The sequence below is a fragment of the Mytilus galloprovincialis genome, chromosome 2 (genome assembly GCF_965363235.1).
Source record: "Mytilus galloprovincialis chromosome 2, xbMytGall1.hap1.1, whole genome shotgun sequence".
NCBI classification, from domain to species: Eukaryota; Metazoa; Mollusca; class Bivalvia; order Mytilida; family Mytilidae; genus Mytilus; species Mytilus galloprovincialis.
Window position 1 is genome coordinate 39,347,633 of NC_134839.1, and position 20,566 is coordinate 39,368,198.

General features: G+C 30.8%; 1 protein-coding gene across 1 annotated transcript in view; it reads right to left on the reverse strand.

Annotated features, from left to right (window-relative positions):
* The window catches only part of LOC143063570 (annexin A6-like), a 33,524-nt gene that overhangs the window by 3,921 nt on the left and 9,037 nt on the right, over positions 1-20,566 (reverse strand). The window contains exons 10-23 of the mRNA XM_076235783.1: positions 17,414-17,559; positions 16,431-16,512; positions 15,311-15,405; positions 13,309-13,422; positions 12,893-12,983; positions 12,079-12,405; positions 9,717-9,898; positions 5,590-5,668; positions 5,007-5,092; positions 4,100-4,181; positions 3,816-3,910; positions 3,080-3,193; positions 2,123-2,213; positions 944-1,270 (exon numbers count right to left, since the gene is read on the reverse strand). Of these exons, the coding sequence (XP_076091898.1) occupies positions 944-1,270; positions 2,123-2,213; positions 3,080-3,193; positions 3,816-3,910; positions 4,100-4,181; positions 5,007-5,092; positions 5,590-5,668; positions 9,717-9,898; positions 12,079-12,405; positions 12,893-12,983; positions 13,309-13,422; positions 15,311-15,405; positions 16,431-16,512; positions 17,414-17,559 (1,911 nt within the window). The remainder of the gene's footprint in view (positions 1-943; positions 1,271-2,122; positions 2,214-3,079; positions 3,194-3,815; positions 3,911-4,099; positions 4,182-5,006; positions 5,093-5,589; positions 5,669-9,716; positions 9,899-12,078; positions 12,406-12,892; positions 12,984-13,308; positions 13,423-15,310; positions 15,406-16,430; positions 16,513-17,413; positions 17,560-20,566) is intronic.

Here is a 20,566-nt window from a genome sequence, read left to right on the forward strand (position 1 = left end):
TTCTATGGTTAAACATTTATTCTGGCATTTTAATAAATAATATCTGTTTGAATGCAAAATCAGATTAAACTTATTTAAGCATATAGGTCTCAGTGTAAATGAAGACAATTCATAGTGAATTCATAGACCTAGAACTATCCTAAAGATTTATGTAATTTTTCCAGGTCACAGTGGCACCCATAACAACTATGGTTTGCCAATAACTTGGTTTATATCAGGTTAATTAGTGTAAATGTGTATTCATGTGTTTTTTTGTTGAAATGTACTTTAATCATTCTAATCATTTTCTGTGCTTTATTTTGTAATTCATTTGATTGTATAGCTCAAATTTTGGGCACCATGATTGGTTAATAAAATTATCTATCTATCTATCTAGTGAAATTTCTTTTGCTTACACATGTATCATTATGTGTTTCATATCATGGAAATGAATGCTAAGAGAGGAAATCATAACTTCAAATTAATAAATTAAAACGTACTTTCATTTAAGATTCTTCTTATATCTGATTGTTTACTTTAAGGATGTACTTAGGTGAAATTAAATAAATCAAGAATTTAAAACTGAAAATATAAGCTGGTAGAGCATTGGTTAAGGATCAAAATAAGCTAAAAGTATTGATAGGTCATGGAGCTCCTTTTCAAGATATTTAATATTTAAAATATGGCGGGAAAAGGTGGACTTGGACTTTTACCTTATATTTGCATTGGTATTATTTGTGTCTCAAATCATAAGATAGAAAATTAAGAATCTTCTAAAATTTTGGTAAATGACCTTTTATGAGCTATTAAGTCTTATGTGAAAAAAAAATGGGTTTTATGGGGCAAAATATTTTACCTTGTATTGTATTGAAAAACACCTAGGAGTCCGAACATTTGACACAAATTCCAAAACCTCACCTAAGTACATCCTTAAATGAAGAGAACAATATAAACTAGAACATACCAACAGCTAAAAATCCTTTGAGTAAGTCCCCAGACATTTCACTCTTTAGAGTATCTTCTATGTCTTTATTGGCTGCCTTAGCATACTCCTGGAATGTGGCTCGTAACTGGGCAAAACTCCTTGATACCAAAATAACATTAAATCTCGACTCATCTGTGCCCCATTTCTTTTCTCCTGCCTCAACAAGGGCTTGAGCATCTTGTTTGGCTTTGTTTCTATCAAATTCTTTACTTTCATCTCTGTTCGCTTGTAGTAAACCAACTAGCAGTCGTTTAAAATTTCCTGAAGTATCGCCGGCTACATCAGCTTCTAACTCTTTGTTATATACTGAAGAAGTAAAAAAACATTTTTATTTTACATTTATTTTCGTATATCAATATGGAAATATCAATATAGCAAACAGTTAAGAAGCAAATCACTGCAGTTACATCATAGATATATCAACAAGAAACCAAGATGTGCAACTTTCCTTAACAAACAATTTAAAACTTCTTATGTAGTGTGTGAGATCTGCACATTACATGACCTGAGTTGCTTTTAATCAGATATTGTTTGGTATATATGTAAACAGCTTAAAAAAAAAATTGTTTATTTATAGTTCTGCAGACTACCATTGAGTTAAGAAGAGTTGCACATCTCAAGTTCTTATTGATATCTCTGGTGTAATAAAGATAAACAAGAATGTGTCCATAGAACATGGATGCCCCACTTGTACTTTCATTTTTTATATTCAGTAAACCGTGTAATTTGGGTCAATACTCTAATTTGGAATCAAAATCATAAAGATCATAGCATAGGAAACATGTGTTACAAGTTGATTGGAATTCAACTTCCTTAAAAACTAACTTGACCGACAACTTTAACCTGAATCGAAGAAGATGGAAGAACGAACAAACGGATGAATGGAGGAAGGAACAAATGGGTGCACAGACAGGAAAACATAATGCCACTAAAAGGAGAATAAAAAGGTACAGAAAGTAACAATATGCAGTTCTCTTGAATTCCTTTGCCTATGATTTGTTGTTTCATTTACTTCATTCACCCCATATTTGTACAATGGCTTCTATTCAACCTTTACTAACTTAGCTTCAATTTTATATGAATTAATTACTTGACAAACATTTTCACAATAAAAGTATTCTTTATCAGTTCAAAACTGGAATGATTTCGTCTACTCACATCTTTTATATGCCTCTTTAAATGCTTTTATCTGTTCATTGCTCCTGGTACATATAACTTCTACTAAAACCTGTTCATCTGTACCCAAACCCTAAATACAAGTCAAAATATTATAGCACAACCATACACTCAAATATCTATTACATTGATTTCAATGAAATACCATGATTTCAGTATAAAATAAATTGAGAATAACATATGGCTTTATGTCATTTGAAAAACATCTGCTTGAGGTATATAATAAAGTGTATATGAAAATCTGGTTATACTTTTTTTGGTTCATTGAAGCTAGTTTTTTTTGGGTTTGATGGCAGATCTAATAGTTTGTTTAATTCATCCACCTTTAAGAATGAATATTTTTAACAGCCAATGTTAAAAATATCCAAGTACAGTGAAATATTGGATTAATTCAATTAAAGGGATCAATGAATTCTAGATTCAAAAACTTCCACAATGATGATTATAGCATATGCTAACATGAAGATGAAGATCTGCCCTAAGCATTTTGCATAAATATGGTACTGTAAAACAACTTATTTTTGCAAGCTATTTATTTTTTTGTGTCTTTCACAAGTTGAAAAACAATGCAAATATAAATCATCACAAATATGTAAAACTTTTCTCATTTAACTACATCAAGCAAATTTGAAAATCCCTAATTCAAATTGCTGCAAAATGTGAAAGTCAGGGCTAAACACGATTAAAGTAGCAACCAAAAAAAGTTGGTTAACAGTATACTTTACTCATGTTACTGGATCCTATGTGTTTCTCTCCACCTATTCCAATACATTTTACTTATGACTTAATTGCATTTTTTTTCATGAAATCATACTGTTCAACTGTTGAAAAATGCTAGCATAGTGCTGTAAAGGAACCACATATGACTTGTATGTTCCAAATATTTTCACTAGTTGATATATATTCAGATAAGTACATTCATTTTAGTTGTATGCTAACCTTTATGGCTTTGTTGAGATTCATGGCATCAAAATCTGGTGAACTCATACACAACCCTACACATAGTTTCTTCAGTCCTCCACTTAATTCTCCCTTTAACTCATCTATCAAATCCTGGTAAAACAAATCATTCATGAAATCTCATTATTTTCAACATGACTGTTTTAAATGTTTAGTTACTTCTGTCTGTTTTGTCATGATCGTATATTTTTGTAATCTATATTTAGTATATATTGATTATACATGTACCTATATGTTGTAAAACATTTGGTTAATAAAGAATTGAATTGAAGTACTTCTAGATCTGATTTGTTGTAATCTGTGATTATTAAATAACCCAATTTCAGAATAAGAATTTACTATTAATGACCTTAATTTTGCACCGTTCAAATGAGCAACTGACTGAAAAAAGTTTGCAAAATAAGAATATTTTCTCAACAACATCAAATGTATTCTGTTGTGACAAGAAGAACTTTATGCCAGAATGTTTTATTTACAGCAATGACAAAACCTCACTTGATGTTCTTACTGCTTTGAATGGTAATTGTTATCTCAAAAGTTATTATCAAATGTGCCCCTGCATTATTAAGTTAGAAATTGTATGTTTAATTCATATCAAGTGCAACCTTTTGAAATTCTAAACCAGCATCCTGTAATTGTAAAGTGCCCTAATCTACATTTGTTAACATGTATATTAATATGTTGAGAACTATTCACAGTTAATATTTTTCCTTACCTTTCCAACCATAGTTTTAAAAGATTTGGCAATTTCTAATCTCTGAGCATTGTCTCTAAATCCTAAGACATTTATGATAGCTTTTTCATCAGTACCTGGAATAAAGCAAAATAAATTAATCAACTTTGGATGTCTTTTTGGATAAGACATCGTATTTGTTGAAATGAGAAATAAAATTGTGTAAGATCTATATAAAACCGTCTTGGTTATAAAACATTTTTGAATAAAGAGATTAATCAAATTTTTCTTACAATAAAAAAAAGTTTAATATCTCATAATCTTACCAAATCCTTTCATAGCTTTCCTCAAAACTTCTACATCATTTTCTGCATTAAAGTTTTCAGCTGCTTTTACAGTAGGGTCTTCCTATTAAAAAAATAAACATAAATTCATGTGTGATATATATTTAAAGGCAAATTGTATATCAACCTATTTATCATACCAGACACCAACCAGCCAATTGCAACCAACAACACCATATTTATGTATTTCTTTTTTAAATGCCTATTCATCTAATTTTTTTTTTTTAATTTTTAGACAATTTTTGAAAATAGAAAACACTTGGTGACACTGAATGAAAGTTAATTCATAGAAATTATTTTGTCATAAATCAAATAAGTCATGTCAAGAATTTCCTAAATCTACTCTCATTTATTGGCCAGGAACATGCATTTATATGCTAGATGCTTTTGTGAATTAATCATAATAAGCAAAGACTTTGTTTTGACTTGTTTGTCTGATTTATATAATCTAGTCGTGCGGCCATGAATCTTTCTTTGAACACGAACTAAGGGCCCCTGTAATAAGGGTAGGAGGTTTAGCTTTTTATTGGAGGTCTCATTATGATTTTTGAGATGAAGATCAGCATTATAATTGCTGCATCTTCTATTTCTGTTTTGTCATAAATTAATACATTTTATTGAAGGCCATACCTTGACCTATAATGGTTTACATTTATAAATTGTTATTTGGATGGAGAGTTGTCTCATTGGCACTCATACCACATCTTCCTATATCTATCTATTCCACATTTTTTTCTGTCTGGAATGTACAGTTATTTGACAAAAGTAATATCAAATTGTAAGAATGTTATCATTTTCCGCTTTCAGATAGATAATGTTTATTGTAATCTAAACCAAATGGATAAAATTTAGTTAATGCATTTATAGAAGGTAACTTTTCCCAATTTACCTGTACATCTTCTGACTCCATTTTGACTTCTTCGTCAAGTTCTTCTTCTGTTTTATTTTTGACAGCTTCTACAAATGCTTTGCCAGCTAAAAAATTAAAACAAAATTAAGTTAATAAAGTATAAATAATATCTATAAATTGTTAATGTTTCAAAAGTGATATGAATTCAAACCAATATATTGGAATGTCATTGCTGAATAAAGATATATCTGTACATAACACATTGTTTTGATAATGATAAGTTGTACACTCAGGTTATAATAATTCTGGTATTTCCAGAAATTTCCAAAAATTTAAGAAAGTTTGTAAAATATGTAAATATTGGTGTTCTGCAGTAGACAGTAATAATAATACAAATGTAGTAGTCTTAATCACATAATACGTTATGAAAAAAAGCAAATAAGTTCTTTCAAAATATTTTCTAAATACCCTGAAACTGAAACATTTTTGACGACCAAAAAAATGTAACACCATAATATCATATACAAATTTAAATTAATAATAGCACAAACACCCTTCTTACAAAAGCAATCGCAAATACACAAAGAAAAACATTTTTTAAATATGATGAACTGGTACTTACATTTAGCAGCAGTTTCAGGTGGTGGACCTCCATTTATTATGGACAATATTATATTTCTATAGTCTCCACTTAAATCATCCTATGAAATATAAAGCATAATCTTAAAATTTTAAATGTGAAATAGAGGTTTTTTTGGGACTTTAAAGAATATTGATGTAATTCTGACGAAGAAAAACAGGTTGACCAAATCTTGATTATTTTTGTGACTGTAATATAAAAATTATTCGTACAATTTCCAAAAAAACATTATAATCATAATAATGTAAACAAAGGACCAGATGAAAATCAATTTGGTACATATAGATATGTGCATATACAATGGTTGATAGGACTTTTCATATACAAAATTTACCCTATGTTACAATTAAATATATAAAACTGCATGAAGAGTTTTAACACTGTTGTGTTTACTTTGGTGACTCCTGAAGTGAATACCTTGGTATGTAGGGTTTAAGAACCAATTTGAGAACAAACCTTTATGAGACTGCAGCTTTAAAAAATCTGGTCAATATGTTTTGAAAGCAGAAGAGTTGTCAGCAGGACAATTTACACACAGAAATCAAAATTGAAGTTTAATGTGATTGTATGAGCTGAAGGTTAAGAAAATTACATGGATAAAGTATTTATTCTATAGCTGCCAGAAGTTCATGTTATTTCCTTACTTCAATCCAGTGTTCTTACATTTTTCTCACTGTTTTTTTTAAAATGAAAATCCATTAACTTCAGTACTTTTCTAGAACACCCAACTATTTGAAAGATGAAGTATTTTAGACACTTGTTAAGGGCATACGATACAGTAGAGATCCCTCGTTGATTTTTTCTTAAAATTTTGATAGAAGGTCAATTTCAATGTGTACTTTTCAAATATGCTAAGAAAAAAGTACCTTCATGACTTACTTTTTGAGATAATTTGGTTCGAAATTTGCATATTTGGAAGAAAATCCCTGAAATTTCATTAATAATGACTCTTAAAGAAAGTAACAATACTTTTGAACGAAAAGTCATAACTTAACCGGGTTTTTTGTAAAATATTCCCTTGATTCATGGCATCAACATACTGAAACAAGTATAAGGTTAAATCAAATCATCATGTTCCGGATTTTGATTGCTATATCTGAAATAAAGAAATTGACCATATTTTTGTGTCTTTTCGGAAGTGCAGAAAAAATTTGATCGTTGATTTTTTCCTGAAATTTTGGCGGAGTGTTCTTGAAACAGTACTTGATTGATTGCAAAAGAAAAAAATTGGGGTCCATGTGCTTGTTTTTTCAATAAAAGCCATATACCTTAATTTTTTACGACGTCTGTCAGTATGGCGCTAAATTACGTTTAATTAAGTTTTAATCGCAACAACGTCGTGTAATCATTCCCGCCGTACACGAGTTCGATGTCAAGTATATGCAGGTGTTTTTCAAAGCGTTCATACAAAAAATTATAAGATGGTTAATCATAAAATGGAAAAATATTTTTGCTAAACATTTACGAAACGAAATTTGGACAGGAACCTTTTCATAATATAAAAAAAAAGACTATAAAAATGATTCTAGCAGATTGCTTTATCAGATATACGGCAAAAAAGAAAATCTGATAGAAGTATAAAGGTGCATCTCCGTCCGACATAAGTTCTAAATTGCTTCATGTACTGTAAAGGGATAGATAACATTATTGACATGACAAAATGTGAACCAACTATACATTAAGTCAGGCGATACCATAAATTGACAACAGTACAACCTTCAACAATGACAAAACCGATACCGTATCCTCAACTTTAAAAGGTTCCGACGTACTTTGATTTTCTTTTTTTTACATTCGAAAGATAGTCATCTTTCAAATTTGAATTATAATCAGTACTTCTTGTTTTATAATAAGAGCTGTTTTGTGCAATTTAAATCATGCCATTATTGCCTAAATCGACCGAAAATGAAGTTGTAATATACTATTTCATAGGAAGTACAGTAGCCAGTATAAGAGAATAGTATTGAACGATGTCTTTATCAATAGATAAGTTACATAACCTTTTTTACGGCGTATACGTATGAATATTGGCGTATTTGTTTGTCTAGAAGTAGAGCTATATTGAAAACACTTTGTTCGTCTGTCCGATCGTCTAACTATACGACGAGTTTTAACGTGTGTACACTTTCTTATCTGTCTGTCTGCAATTAGTATACATTTGCCGATACTTCAATTTTTATCTCTCAATACATTGAAGTACAATAGGGACATGCTTATACAAATAAGTAGACGTGGTATGATTACCAATGAGGCAAATCTCAATCAGAAACCAAATGGCTAAACGACTATAGTACATCGGACGGCCTTCAACAATGAGTAAACCCCATACTGCATAGTAAGCTATGAAAGGCCCCTACATGACAAATGCAAAACAACTCAAACGGGAAACTTACGACCTGATTTAAGTACAAAACAATGAACAAAATACAAATATGATGAACATGATACCAAAAGACACCATTCAATTACAAGCCCTTTTAACAGCATTTGAACGGGCGTTTTCTTGTTTTGGTCTATTACATCCAGTGTCATATACAAAAAGAATACAACTAATTACAAACAAACTAACGTGTGACAATTCTGCATCTATTGGTAATATTTTGCTTAAATTCAAACCAAAAACGACACAAATATATTTTTTTGAAATCTTTTTAACGGACTTTTATTGACAGTTTTTCTACATACACATACAATATTATGTTTTTAAAATATCCGAATTAAAATCGGCTATTTTTTTTTATGTACTAATTTCAAGTCTAGAACAGGATGAGACACTCTCTTTATTTATTATTTTATTTACGAATAGTGGTGTTATACGACCTTGTCCACCAATGAGGGTCTCGCACATGCAGTCGGTTTTGTTATTTCATTGATAGTCTGTTAAATTTGGCCTTACAATGATAATTCTCTGTAAAATTTGGAGGCTGCCAAATGCTAAACAAGAAAAGAAAAAAAAGACACAAACTTAACTATTTTGATTCTGATGTTTTTCAATTCAAGATAGTTTTATTTACTTCAAATTCATTATCAATAATTGAAAATAACTGTTCTCGTCATGAAAAATATTGCACAGCTGTACAACACGCCGTAGTTATGCCTTTTGTGTATGGATTTCAACACCAAACCCGATTCGGTCACCCTACGCGCCATACATTTTGTTAAATTTTTCTCATTAATCACGGGTTTATACGTTAAGTTTTCTCATTCTTTAAGTTTCATTAAAATAACATTTGAATGTCATAAATATGCAATTATATATTTGCCGCTGGATGTTAAGCAGCTACCAATACTCATTATTAAATATTGCAGGTCATTTTGTTCCGAATTGTGTTATTGGTAAAATGTTTTTCAGCATGTTACAGTTTAAGCAACGAATAGTAAGATAGACCCAATTCCTTGAAATTTTTCTTTCTCTACGTTAAGCAGATTCCGCTGGGCCGTGCTGTTTTGGCAGTTATTCAGTGCCAGACTAAAAAGCTCCACAATTCTTCTTCCGTCTTTCCATGTTATACTGTCAGTACTCTCTTCTGTGTCTATCACCATTTCTTCAATTTCGTCATGCAAAATTGTATTTGATTTATTGTATTTCCTTTAATCTCACTGCTTTTCGGCGGATTTCTCCGCCTTTTAGAAACGGCATGACCAATTTTTTAGCAGGTACTTTTTTGAAATTCGCGCAATCGAAATTTATGACGTCAGTGAATATTCCGCGAAATATGACTTCTTTTCAAGCAAAGTCGCGAAATGTTAACGTTCTGATTAGAAACATCGCGAAATTACAACGTTCTGGTTACCAACGTCGCGAAAACAACATGAACAGTTTTGAAAACGTTATTATCTGCCCCTGCTACTGTATCGTATTCCCTTAAGCTGTTTATTAGATTTACTTGTCTTGAAGTCAATGTTGCTATGAAATAACTTCCATTATTCAGTTGATTTAAACTTATATATTTTGATAAAACTGAAATTAATGTTTTGTAGTAAGAAAATTGATTAACACATGTATGGAATTGAGAATGGAAATGGGGAATATGTAAAAGAGACAACCCGATCAACGAGCAGATAATTGCCGAGGGTTTCAACACAGTGAGAAAATCCTGTTTACTTACAGCCACAAACTGTTCAAGAGTTTGTCCAGTAAGTTTCTGGAATTCTTCTTTTATTTGTACCATGTCAATCTCACATCTGGATACAACAATTCTGACAAGTGTATCATCATCAGTACCCAATCCTTTCATTGTCTTCTGTAATTGTCTGGCAAAATGGCCAGCTTTGTTCTTTACACATCGCACTGAAAAAATTATAATCAATGTCATATGACTTTTCATGGCCAATGGAAATATTTTTGTTTTTTACATTAACTACTGGTTCATTCAAAAGTGAAGCACCATAACAGAATACATATTTTGGTTGTCAAATTTGAATTCCTTATCTAAATATACCTTCAGTTAATGACAAAAACAAAAGTTTAATCTTTAAATAAAATCTTAATTATTGATAGAGAACTTGTACATACCTAACTGTTTGGTGTCTATCCATGAACAAAACATGATTCACCTTTTTTTCCAATTATGTGTTGTAGAGGCTAGATCTTTCATAATGATATGCGTAAAAACTTTAATATAGTCAGTATCAAGGGTCCGGAAACGGTCATATATGCCAGACATGACCGATTTGGAAACTCAAAAGTCCTAAATCATTTATTGGGATTTAGGTCAAATTTTATTTTTCAACAGAAATATTTCGGTCATTTCGTTGAGATTGAGTTTCAAATCGCCATTTTAAACATATTGTTGTTTTCTTATCGATTTTATGTAATTAAACTGCCACTCCAGTAAAGCGTTATAATCCTGAGGGCCCTCCTAATAGCTATATTAATGCCTAGGGGAGCTATTGGCTAATGATCGCTAATCTCTTTACCTGTGTTTTTTAATTCATACCTGGCTATTTTAAATCACAAGCTCCGAACTAATATTATAAAGAAATTAAAATTCAATACCAACTGTCTTCATTATTTAATTACTTTTCAGCTAAGACAATTGTCAATTATGATTTAAAATTAAATTAAAACTTGATTTAATTTACGTAGAAAAAAGATTTTTTTCACTACTAACACACGTGCTTTGTTTACTATGATACGCATGCCTAAAATTCTCTTTCGAAGATTTGACACTAAATCCTAAATTTAAAATGATTTCTTGCTAAATAAAGCAAGTGCAACTATTTTCAATAATATTCTTACACTATTGAAGGTAAAATATTAAAAAAACGATGTGTTCCTGTGAATTTGATAAACAAAACTAATCCCGGGAATAAGTCCAGAATTGTTCCTTTTAGTATTGTCGCATTACATCCGGTTTGAATTTCAACTTCAGAATCGAAAGAAACGTAAGCGATGACTGAGAAAAATTACGATTTTGAGTCATTAAAATCATTTTGTTCTTAAACTGTTGCCTTCCCTTAATTGCTCTTGATCGATTTTAGGAAAATGGTAGGATAAATCATGAAGTAAATGCGATGCAACAGTTAAACAAGTTCGTTGATGCTACGAGTAGGAGCATACTCATGCAGTAATGAGATTTTGACAATCTGTTTTTGAAAAGGGGCACCAACTTTTAAGTTATATGAAAATGATCGAAATTAGGTGAAAAAATTTCCGTATCCTTGGTCAGAATAACCTGCCTAATCCGACACCTGAGTATTGTAACATCCTGCTTTAACCGAAATATTTTCATGGTCCCAAAATATGCCTATCCCTGCAGAAAAAAATTCTGACACCCTGCTAAATCTGACATTTTTTTTGGGGTCCCCCTAGTGTGTCAGGTTAGGCAGGTTACACTGTAAAGAGACCAGAGATAAGAAAAACAGACCAAAACACAAAAACTTACCTATAACCACTGAACCTTGAAAATGAGGTCAAGGTCAAATGACACCTGCCAGTTGGACATGTACACCTTACAGTCCTTCTATACACCGAACATACAAGACCTACTGCTTATAGTATCTGAGATATGAACTTGATCACCAAAACTTTACCTTGTTCACTGATCCATGAAATGAGGTCGAGGTCAAGTGAAAACTGTCTGACAGGCATGAGGACCTTGTAAGGTACGCACATACCAAATATAGTTATCCTACTACTTATAATAAGAGAGAATTTAACATTATTACAAAATTACAAAAAAAAATAACTTTTCAAGTAGTCACTGAACCATTAAAATGAGGTCAAGGACATTGGACATATATGACTGATATAAACTTCGTAACATGAGGCATCCATATACAAAGTATGAAGCATCCAGGTCTTCTACCTTCTAAAATATAAAGCTTTTAAGAAGTTAGCTAATGTCGCCACCACCACCGCCGGATCACTATCCCTATGTTGAGCTTTCTGCGACAAAAGTCGCAGGTTCGACAAAAAACCACAATTTTTTTATACTCAAAAACAATGTGTACATTTAAAAATCTTACCAATTGTTAAGAATCCTCTCAATAAATCTCCCGACATTTCACTCTTCAAAGCATCCTCTATATCCTTCTTTGAAATTTTCTTATATTCTTCAAAAGTTGCCCTGAGTTGTGGATAACTCCTTGATACAAGAATGACATTAAATCTAGATTCATCAGTTCCCCACTTCTTTTCCCCTGCTTCATACATAGCCTTTGCGTCCTGGTGAGCTTTGTTTCTGTCAACCTCATTACTATCACTACGATTAGACTGACACAGTCCAACTAAGAGACGCTTCAAATGTCCTGATGTGTCTCCTATAATATCTTTTTCTAATTCTTTGTTAAATTCTGTAAGGTATGACGTATTATCATTAGGTAAATACTAAATCACAAATATGAAGTACTGTAAATTCAGAAATTATTGTGATGTTTGTATTTTTGCGAAAAATGTGACAGGGTTATTAACGCAATAATTTACACATTTTGAAATTTTGAATATGAATTAAAAAGGATTTTTTCTCAATATTGTAAAAACAAAAATTGCATTTAAGTCCAATAATAAATGCACACAATAATTTCTGAATTTACAGTAATTGCTAAATAGCGTCAATCTTACTTAAGCCATTTTTGTTTGAATAATGCAAATTATCTCCCTCTGAAATTTTTATTTTGTTGTATTGTTTGTTGTAAAGTCAGGTGGTTTTTTGTGTTTGAAGCCTTTTGGCCATTTTTTTTTATCATTTAAACTATTAAGGAAGAAAATCAGTCCACATTGAATTTCTTACACTTATGCTACCCTTCTAATTTCAAAATAATGTTCTAAAAATATTCTTACTTTCTTTGTACACTCTTTTGATTTCTGTTATTTGAGCATTTGATCTTGTACATAAAATTTCTATCAGCACATCTTCATCAGTTCCAAGACCCTGAAAGCATAATTAAAGTATGGTCATTATTATGATTTTAAATTTAACGAAACCAACAAAAAAAAAGTTAAAGAACGTCAGGAAAAGGTTTGCTTAAATTGGCCTATAGTCATGAAAGCACAAATAAATCAGTATGACAAAAGAATTTTTATCACAAATTTGCTTCAAAGTTGTTATCTACACCATATTATCGAATTACTGCATAACAATTCTTCCATTATTTCATAGTAACTGAAATAATTCAATAGATACTTTTCTAGACATTGAAATTTGAACAAAAGACATATATTTGACCAGGTTGATTTGTCAGTAATAATTTAAATACCTTAATTGCTTTGCGTAGCAAGTAAGCATCATATTGAGCTGGCTGCATCAACAATGCTTTACATGTATCTAAAAATCCTCCACTTAATTCGCCCTTCAAATCTTCTATCAAATCCTGCAATGAAAATTAATTCTTAAAAACAGCTGATATAACTTCATGATCTTTTATTTACATGTAACAATATCTTTTCTAAATTTGCATAAAAAATTGGCAATTGTTGCTAGATCTGCCTATATTAACGAACAAACAGACAGTTATTCTATCAGAAGAATAAAAGATCCTTTACTTTTCATATGATAGATATGACACAATGAAAAAGAAATCCAACCACTAAATTTTCTACTTTTTAATATTTTTGAAATTGTAAATATTGTTTTTCTGCAATGCAAATGCATTTTAATATCTCACCCGCTTTGCATATCAAGTAAAAATTATATTCTGTTGCCTGCATCAACATTTCCTTTTACATCCATTTAATAACAAATATACAATAAAAAGTAAAATCACAAAAATACTCCAAGGAATATTCAAAATGTAAAGTCCCTTATCAAATGGCAAAATCAAAAGTTCAAACACATCAAAAGGAATGGATAACAACTTTCATATTCCTGACTTGTTACAAGCATTTTCTAATGTAGAAAATGGTGGATTAAAGCCAGTTTTATGGTTTTATAGTATTCTGGTTAACACACACCAAACATAGTTCAGTGCACAACACTTATGCAATTTTGACAATTTTATAATCCAGTGTTCTCCCCAGGCCGTTTTAGCACAGTGCTTTTCAGCCCTATTGCAATTCCCCGCTGTCCTATTGCACTGACCGCAGCGCTATCCAACGCAACCGCGTCGCTATATTTTTTTCCGTATTTTTCAATTTTTTTCAAATTTCCCGCTTATTTTTCACTTCGGATCACGTGATCGACTGGTTTACGATTTTTGAATGAATTATTTCTGTTGTATTAAAGTAACTTCACGGGACCAGTCTAATAAATTTTACAAAAATGGCGTTTTTGGAAGATCAAAATAAACAAAGATTTCAACATTGACATCGATTTTTTTAATTTAAAGAAAATATAGAGGCATATATGAATGAAATGTGATGAAATGAATTGACCGCATTTCCCGACGTCACTCACAAACTTGTTTTACGAACTTTGAACAAACGATGATTTTAAAAACGATCAAACTGTTACACAGGGGTTTGTTACAAATTATTTGCCGGGTTTACTATCCATACGAACCCCGAAAATGATCAAGTCTTTTAAATATTAATTATCCCCTATTCGAACTTATAATTTAGTCAGAAATTTTTCCATTTGATAACAATTTGAGAGGATATGATTAGCAAAACAAACCCCAAGCTGATACGACTTCAGAAATTTTACTTTCTTGATGTCTGGATGAGGCCATTTAAATATTATAAAACGTTTAGGTCATAAAAATGAGAAATCTTTATGCTAAAAAATGTCAATTCCTGTCAAACGTCGTAAGGTAAACAGTACACTGCTACAGTTTGTTACAAAACCAAACAGAAGCTGACAATGACTTTATTGTTGGTCCTACATGTTCTGCAACATTACCTGATGGTGCTAAGAAATCTTGGCACAGGCAGTCTGGTGTAGATCCATCATAGAAAAAGACTCTTCCTTCAGTTTTATACATAGATAGTATGAGGATTTAATATATGAATTTACAATGGAGAAAAGAAGACTTCAGACTTCTATATCCAGACAATAACATTAACAAACAAAGCATCATTAAGGGATACACTGTAACTTCCATGAGCATGACAAGGACATCATAACAAGAGGAAACATCAACAGCATGATATAATAAAAACACATAACAAATCAATTACAAACAAACTGCGCGCCGCGATAAAGTTACTGAAAATTGTCGAAAATTACGTGCTTACCACAGCGCTATCCAAAAATCCTGGGGAGAACACTGTAATCAATGCTTTCAGTTTCCACATAAAAAAAATCAACAACTAGACTTTTACCTTTCCAAACATTGTTTTGTACGTAGTATATATCTCATGTCTTTGAGGATTAGATCTGTATGCTAACACATTGATGATTGAATCTTCATCAGTTCCTGTAAAATAAATAAAATAAATTATAGAATATGTTTTATGGATGTTAGATAATCTTGTTTTTGTTTATGTTGTAAAATATTCGGAATCCTCTGGTTACATCTATATCGTGCCATTAAATATTTTACCTCCTAACTTCTATTTTCTTTATGCATATGTTTGTTTGCACCTGTACTTAGTCAGGAATCTGATGTTCAGTAGTTGTCGTTTGCTGATGTGGTTCATAAGTGTTTCTCGTTTCTTGTTTTTTATATAGATTAGATTGTTTGTTTCTGTTTGAATAGTTTAACACTAGTAATTTTTGGGCCCTATTTAGCTTGCTGTTTAGTGTGAGCCAAGGCTCCGTGTTGAAGACATTACTTTGACCTATGACTGTTTACTTTTTACAAATTGTAACATGGATGGAGAGTTTTCTCATTAGCACTCATACCACATTTTCTTATATCTATATAGTTCAGAAAGCCATTTCCAAGATCTTACAAAATCCTTGATACTTTTTCATAGTATTTAATGCCATGTTAAATGTTTGAAATTAAACATTAGAGAGAATCATTTCTGGCCAAATTTTCAATGGCTTATATCTCAAAAACAAGGACATATCCCATTATATATTTTTTCCTCCTTTTTAGTTTGGTTATTTTTATACCATCACTTTACAGCAGTCTTTTTTTTTAAATATTTATTTTGAAACAGTGCAGCAAACATCCTTTGGTGAAAATGATCAAGTATACATACTTTTTTTTTTTATTTTAAGAATGCCTATCATTTATTTTCAATAAATTAAAAATTCTATGTGCACCATAACATATGTAAAAAGATTAACTGCCATGCATGCAGATAAATTTGTAACTTTTATCTCCTTAAGGAGAACTAGTTAAAGAAAAATACACTATAATTTTGATGTCTAGAACACTAACAATAACGTAGTTACTTTCAAATTGTTTTTAAACCATAGTTATTAGCTTGTCATTTGAAAGTAAATTAAATAAATCCAATTTAACATAATTATGAAGTAACTTTTACTTACCAAGTCCTTTCATAGCATTTCTTAAGACTTCAGAGTCTTGTTCAGCATTGAATTTATCATACGGTCTCACTGTACCTTCAGTCTGTAATTATATCAAGCCCTAATTACATCAACTCTGACAAGACATCACACTTCACAGCGCTTTTTTGTTTGTTTATATTATGATTCAAGTCTGATATATGGCATAACTACTTCATACCCTAGCTATGCACTATAATTGTGTAGATATGGCAGTCTATATTTACTGTGGGAAATCCCAAAAATCAATAGGATAGAAAACACAAAAGAGACATACAATGCCCATATGTACTCATCAGCTGTTGGTGGTAGGTGTGCTCTGTTCTACTGTACAAAACATTGGATAATTATGATTTTTTGTGTATTATTGTATTTAGCACTGTCTATTGGAAGTTTTCTTGAAATCTAGTGAGTTTCTTTAGAATTAAATGTATCTGATACTCTATCAAGTGTTTTATTCTCAAATGTTAACATGGTTAAGGAATTAGCGATATTGGATAATTTAATGCACATGAAAAAAACAATTCTACTGTTGACTGATGATCAGCTTAATCGATTGCCAGAACTTAAATATAACATGTAAACTTTAATCTTCAAAAACAAGATTTCTAGACATGGTGTATTGTCCAAAACATGTAATGTTTGCAATTGGACATTTAGCGAACAACAATTAATATGGTAGACATATATTGTGGTACCCTTTAAGAAAAATTTCATCATTTGTTCATCTTATGGTTATAAAAATATAGATGCTCCACGATCAGAACACTGGATGAGCTTTTTAGTGTCTGTCTGTATGTCCTTGTAAAGTAAAGTTGTTTCTTTTAAAACATATCATGAACTTTATGCTAGTTTTAGGTCTTTGATTTATATACTTTTCAATGCTGCTTCACAGGTGTACCTGTCTATCAAATGGAAAAGCAGGTAAACACTAAAATCTCAAATTTTCTTTACTATTTGTATACCTCTAAATTTTCTGTTTCCATGGCAAAATATGGGTCAGACTTTTTAGGTGGGGGTGTTTCTTTTGGTTTTGGTTTACCATTGCCATTAGTCTTTTTCTTTGGTTCTACTTTAGGCTCAACTTTGGGTGGTTTTCGAACAGATCCCCCTGGCAAATACAAAGAAGACAATAGTAAGAATATAGTTCAATACTTTTATTATCTGATTCATATTTCAATTGCATAAAATCATCAAAATATGCATAATGGTGAATTATAAAATGCATTTATAAGTTCATTGTCATTTTGAATTAAAAAATACATAAAAATACATTAATGAAATATTGAAATAAAACTAAAATATCACAGGTATCGCTTTTTAACTTTTGACAGTCAATAAATAGATTATAAAAAAGAATATGTATTCATAAAGCGTACCTCAGTATAAAACAACTTTTTCACTATACACAGGATAAATTCTTACAGAGATATATTAAACAAGCTAAAAATGCTAAAAAAAAGTAGGAGGCATACACAAAACAACACATTTTATTTAGAACCTCTTCTAAATTTCTGTACAATCACTTTGAAAATAAAATTAAAAAGAAGTCCTGTGTGCAGTAATTACGAGCAATTGTTTTTCCTGTAACATGTACTATGGTTGCAGATAAAAATATATTTGAAACATGCATTATAATCAGCATGGTATAAAAAAAAAACATAAATTATGTCTATGAAAAAAATTGAGATATGAAACTGTTTGAATACATTAATTATATTACACTAATCATGCACAGGCAAACATTTCCTGATAGTATAATTTAATTCCATCTACCCAGAACTAAAAATAATATGTATAATTTGAAAAATTAAAAATGCACAAAATTATTGTCCTGAAATAAGTAACCAGATGCTCCGCAGGGCGTAGCTTTATACGACCGCAGAGGTTGAACCCTGAACGGTTGGGGCAAGTATGGACACAACATTCAAGCTGGATTCAGCTCTAAATTTGGATTGTGATTAAATAGTTGACACAGCATAGGTTTCTGACACAGAATGAATGTGTTCTAATGAACTTAAAATTTTTGTTTTCTCTTAGAGCAATTCACTATGCTGTTGAATATTAATCCTCTCAAAAAAATGTTTGAAGAAATTTTATTTTTTATTTATGAAATTTCAAATGAGAAAAATTGATCCCAATTTTTTTAATCACATCCCCCTTTCCCTTATTCCAAAACTAATCTCAATTAAAATTTCTAATGGAGTTTGCAACAATAACTACTCATTTAAATACATCATAAAATATTAAGATGTAAAAAAACTGCTTGTTAATTATCACTGAATGGTAAAGATTATTTTAATTTATCAGTTGGTAGTAAAAAGTGAATATACATTGTATATTGTATATAACAAAGATTTAAGTTGATTCTGGACAAAGAAAGATAACTCCAATTAAAAAAAAATCTTGCTATTGCACAATATTTTGCAATTAGATATTTCTTGCTTACTATTCTGGACAAAGAAAGATAACTCTAATTAAAAAAAAATTTGCTATTTCACAATATTGTGCAATTAGATATTTCTTGCCATTGCGCAATACTGTGCAATTGAAAAGACTTGCTATTGCACAATACTTAATATAATAATTTTAGATCCTGATTTGGACCAACTTGAAAACTGGGCCCATAATAAAAAATCTAAGTACATTTTTGGATTCAGCATATCAAAGAACCCCAAGATTTCAATTTTTGTTGAAATCAGACTAAGTTTAATTTTGGACCCTTTGGACTTTAGTGTAGACCAATTTGAAAACAGGACCAAAAATGAAGAATCTACATACACAGTTAGATTTGGTATATCAAAGAACCCCATTTATTAAATTTTTGATGAAATCAAACAAAGTTTAATTTTGGACCCTGATTTGGACCAACTTGAAAACTGGGCCAATAATCAAGAATCTAAGTACATTTTTAGATTCAGCATATCAAAGAACCTAACTGATTCATTTTTTGTCAAAATCAAACTAAGTTTAATTTTGGACCCTTTGGACCTTAATGTAGACCAATTTGAAAACGGGACCAAAAGTTAAGAATCTACATACACAGTCATGACAGTTAGATTCGGCATATCAAAGAACCCCAATTATTCAATTTTGATGAAATCAAACAAAGTTTAATTTTGGACCCTTCGGGCCCCTTATTCTGTTGGGACCAAAACTCCCAAAATCAATACCAACCTTCCTTTTATGGTCATAAACCTTGTGTTTAAATTTCATAGATTTCTATTTACTTATACTAACGTTATGGTGCGAAAACCAAGAAAAATGCTTATTTGGGTCCCTTTTTGGCCCCTAATTCCTAAACTGTTGGGACCTTAACTCCCAAAATCAATACCAACCTTCCTTTTGTAGTCATTAACATTGTGTTTAAATTTCATTGATTTCTATTTACTTAAACTAAAGTTGTTGTGCGAAAACCAAGAATAATGCTTATTTGGGCCCTTTTTTGGCCCCTAATTCCTAAACTGTTGAAACCTAAACTCCCAAAATCAATCCCAACCGTTCTTTTGTGGTCATAAACCTTGTGTCAAAATTTCATAGATTTCTATTAACTTAAACTAAAGTTATAGTGCGAAAACCAAGAAAATGCTTATTTGGGCCCTTTTTGGCCCCTAATTCCTAAAATGTTGGGACCAAAACTCCCAAAATCAATACCAACCTTCCTTTTGTGGTCATAAACCTTGTGTTAAAATTTCATAGATTTCCATTCACTTTTACTAAAGTTAGAGTGCGAAAACTAAAAGTATTCGGACGCCGGACGACGACGAGACGACGACGCCGACGCCAACGTGATAGCAATATACGACGAAAAATTTTTCAAATTTTGCGGTCGTATAAAAACTAATGTTTACAATACAAAAAGTTCTTTCAAAACATTTAAATAAACATATAATTGTTTATAGTTACCCCACTAAAGTTAAGTTATTAGTCTGGTGTTATCCATTACATTATTAGGAAGTGGGGTTCTAAAACCTAATTGTAGACAGCCTTAAAAGAATTAAGACATTACTCTATTGCATGAATTTAATAATAATAAAAATGTATTAAAACATCTTTAATAAGACTTTAAACAATCTATTGATTACTAAGTCAGTGATGTCAGAGTGGAAAGAACTGAA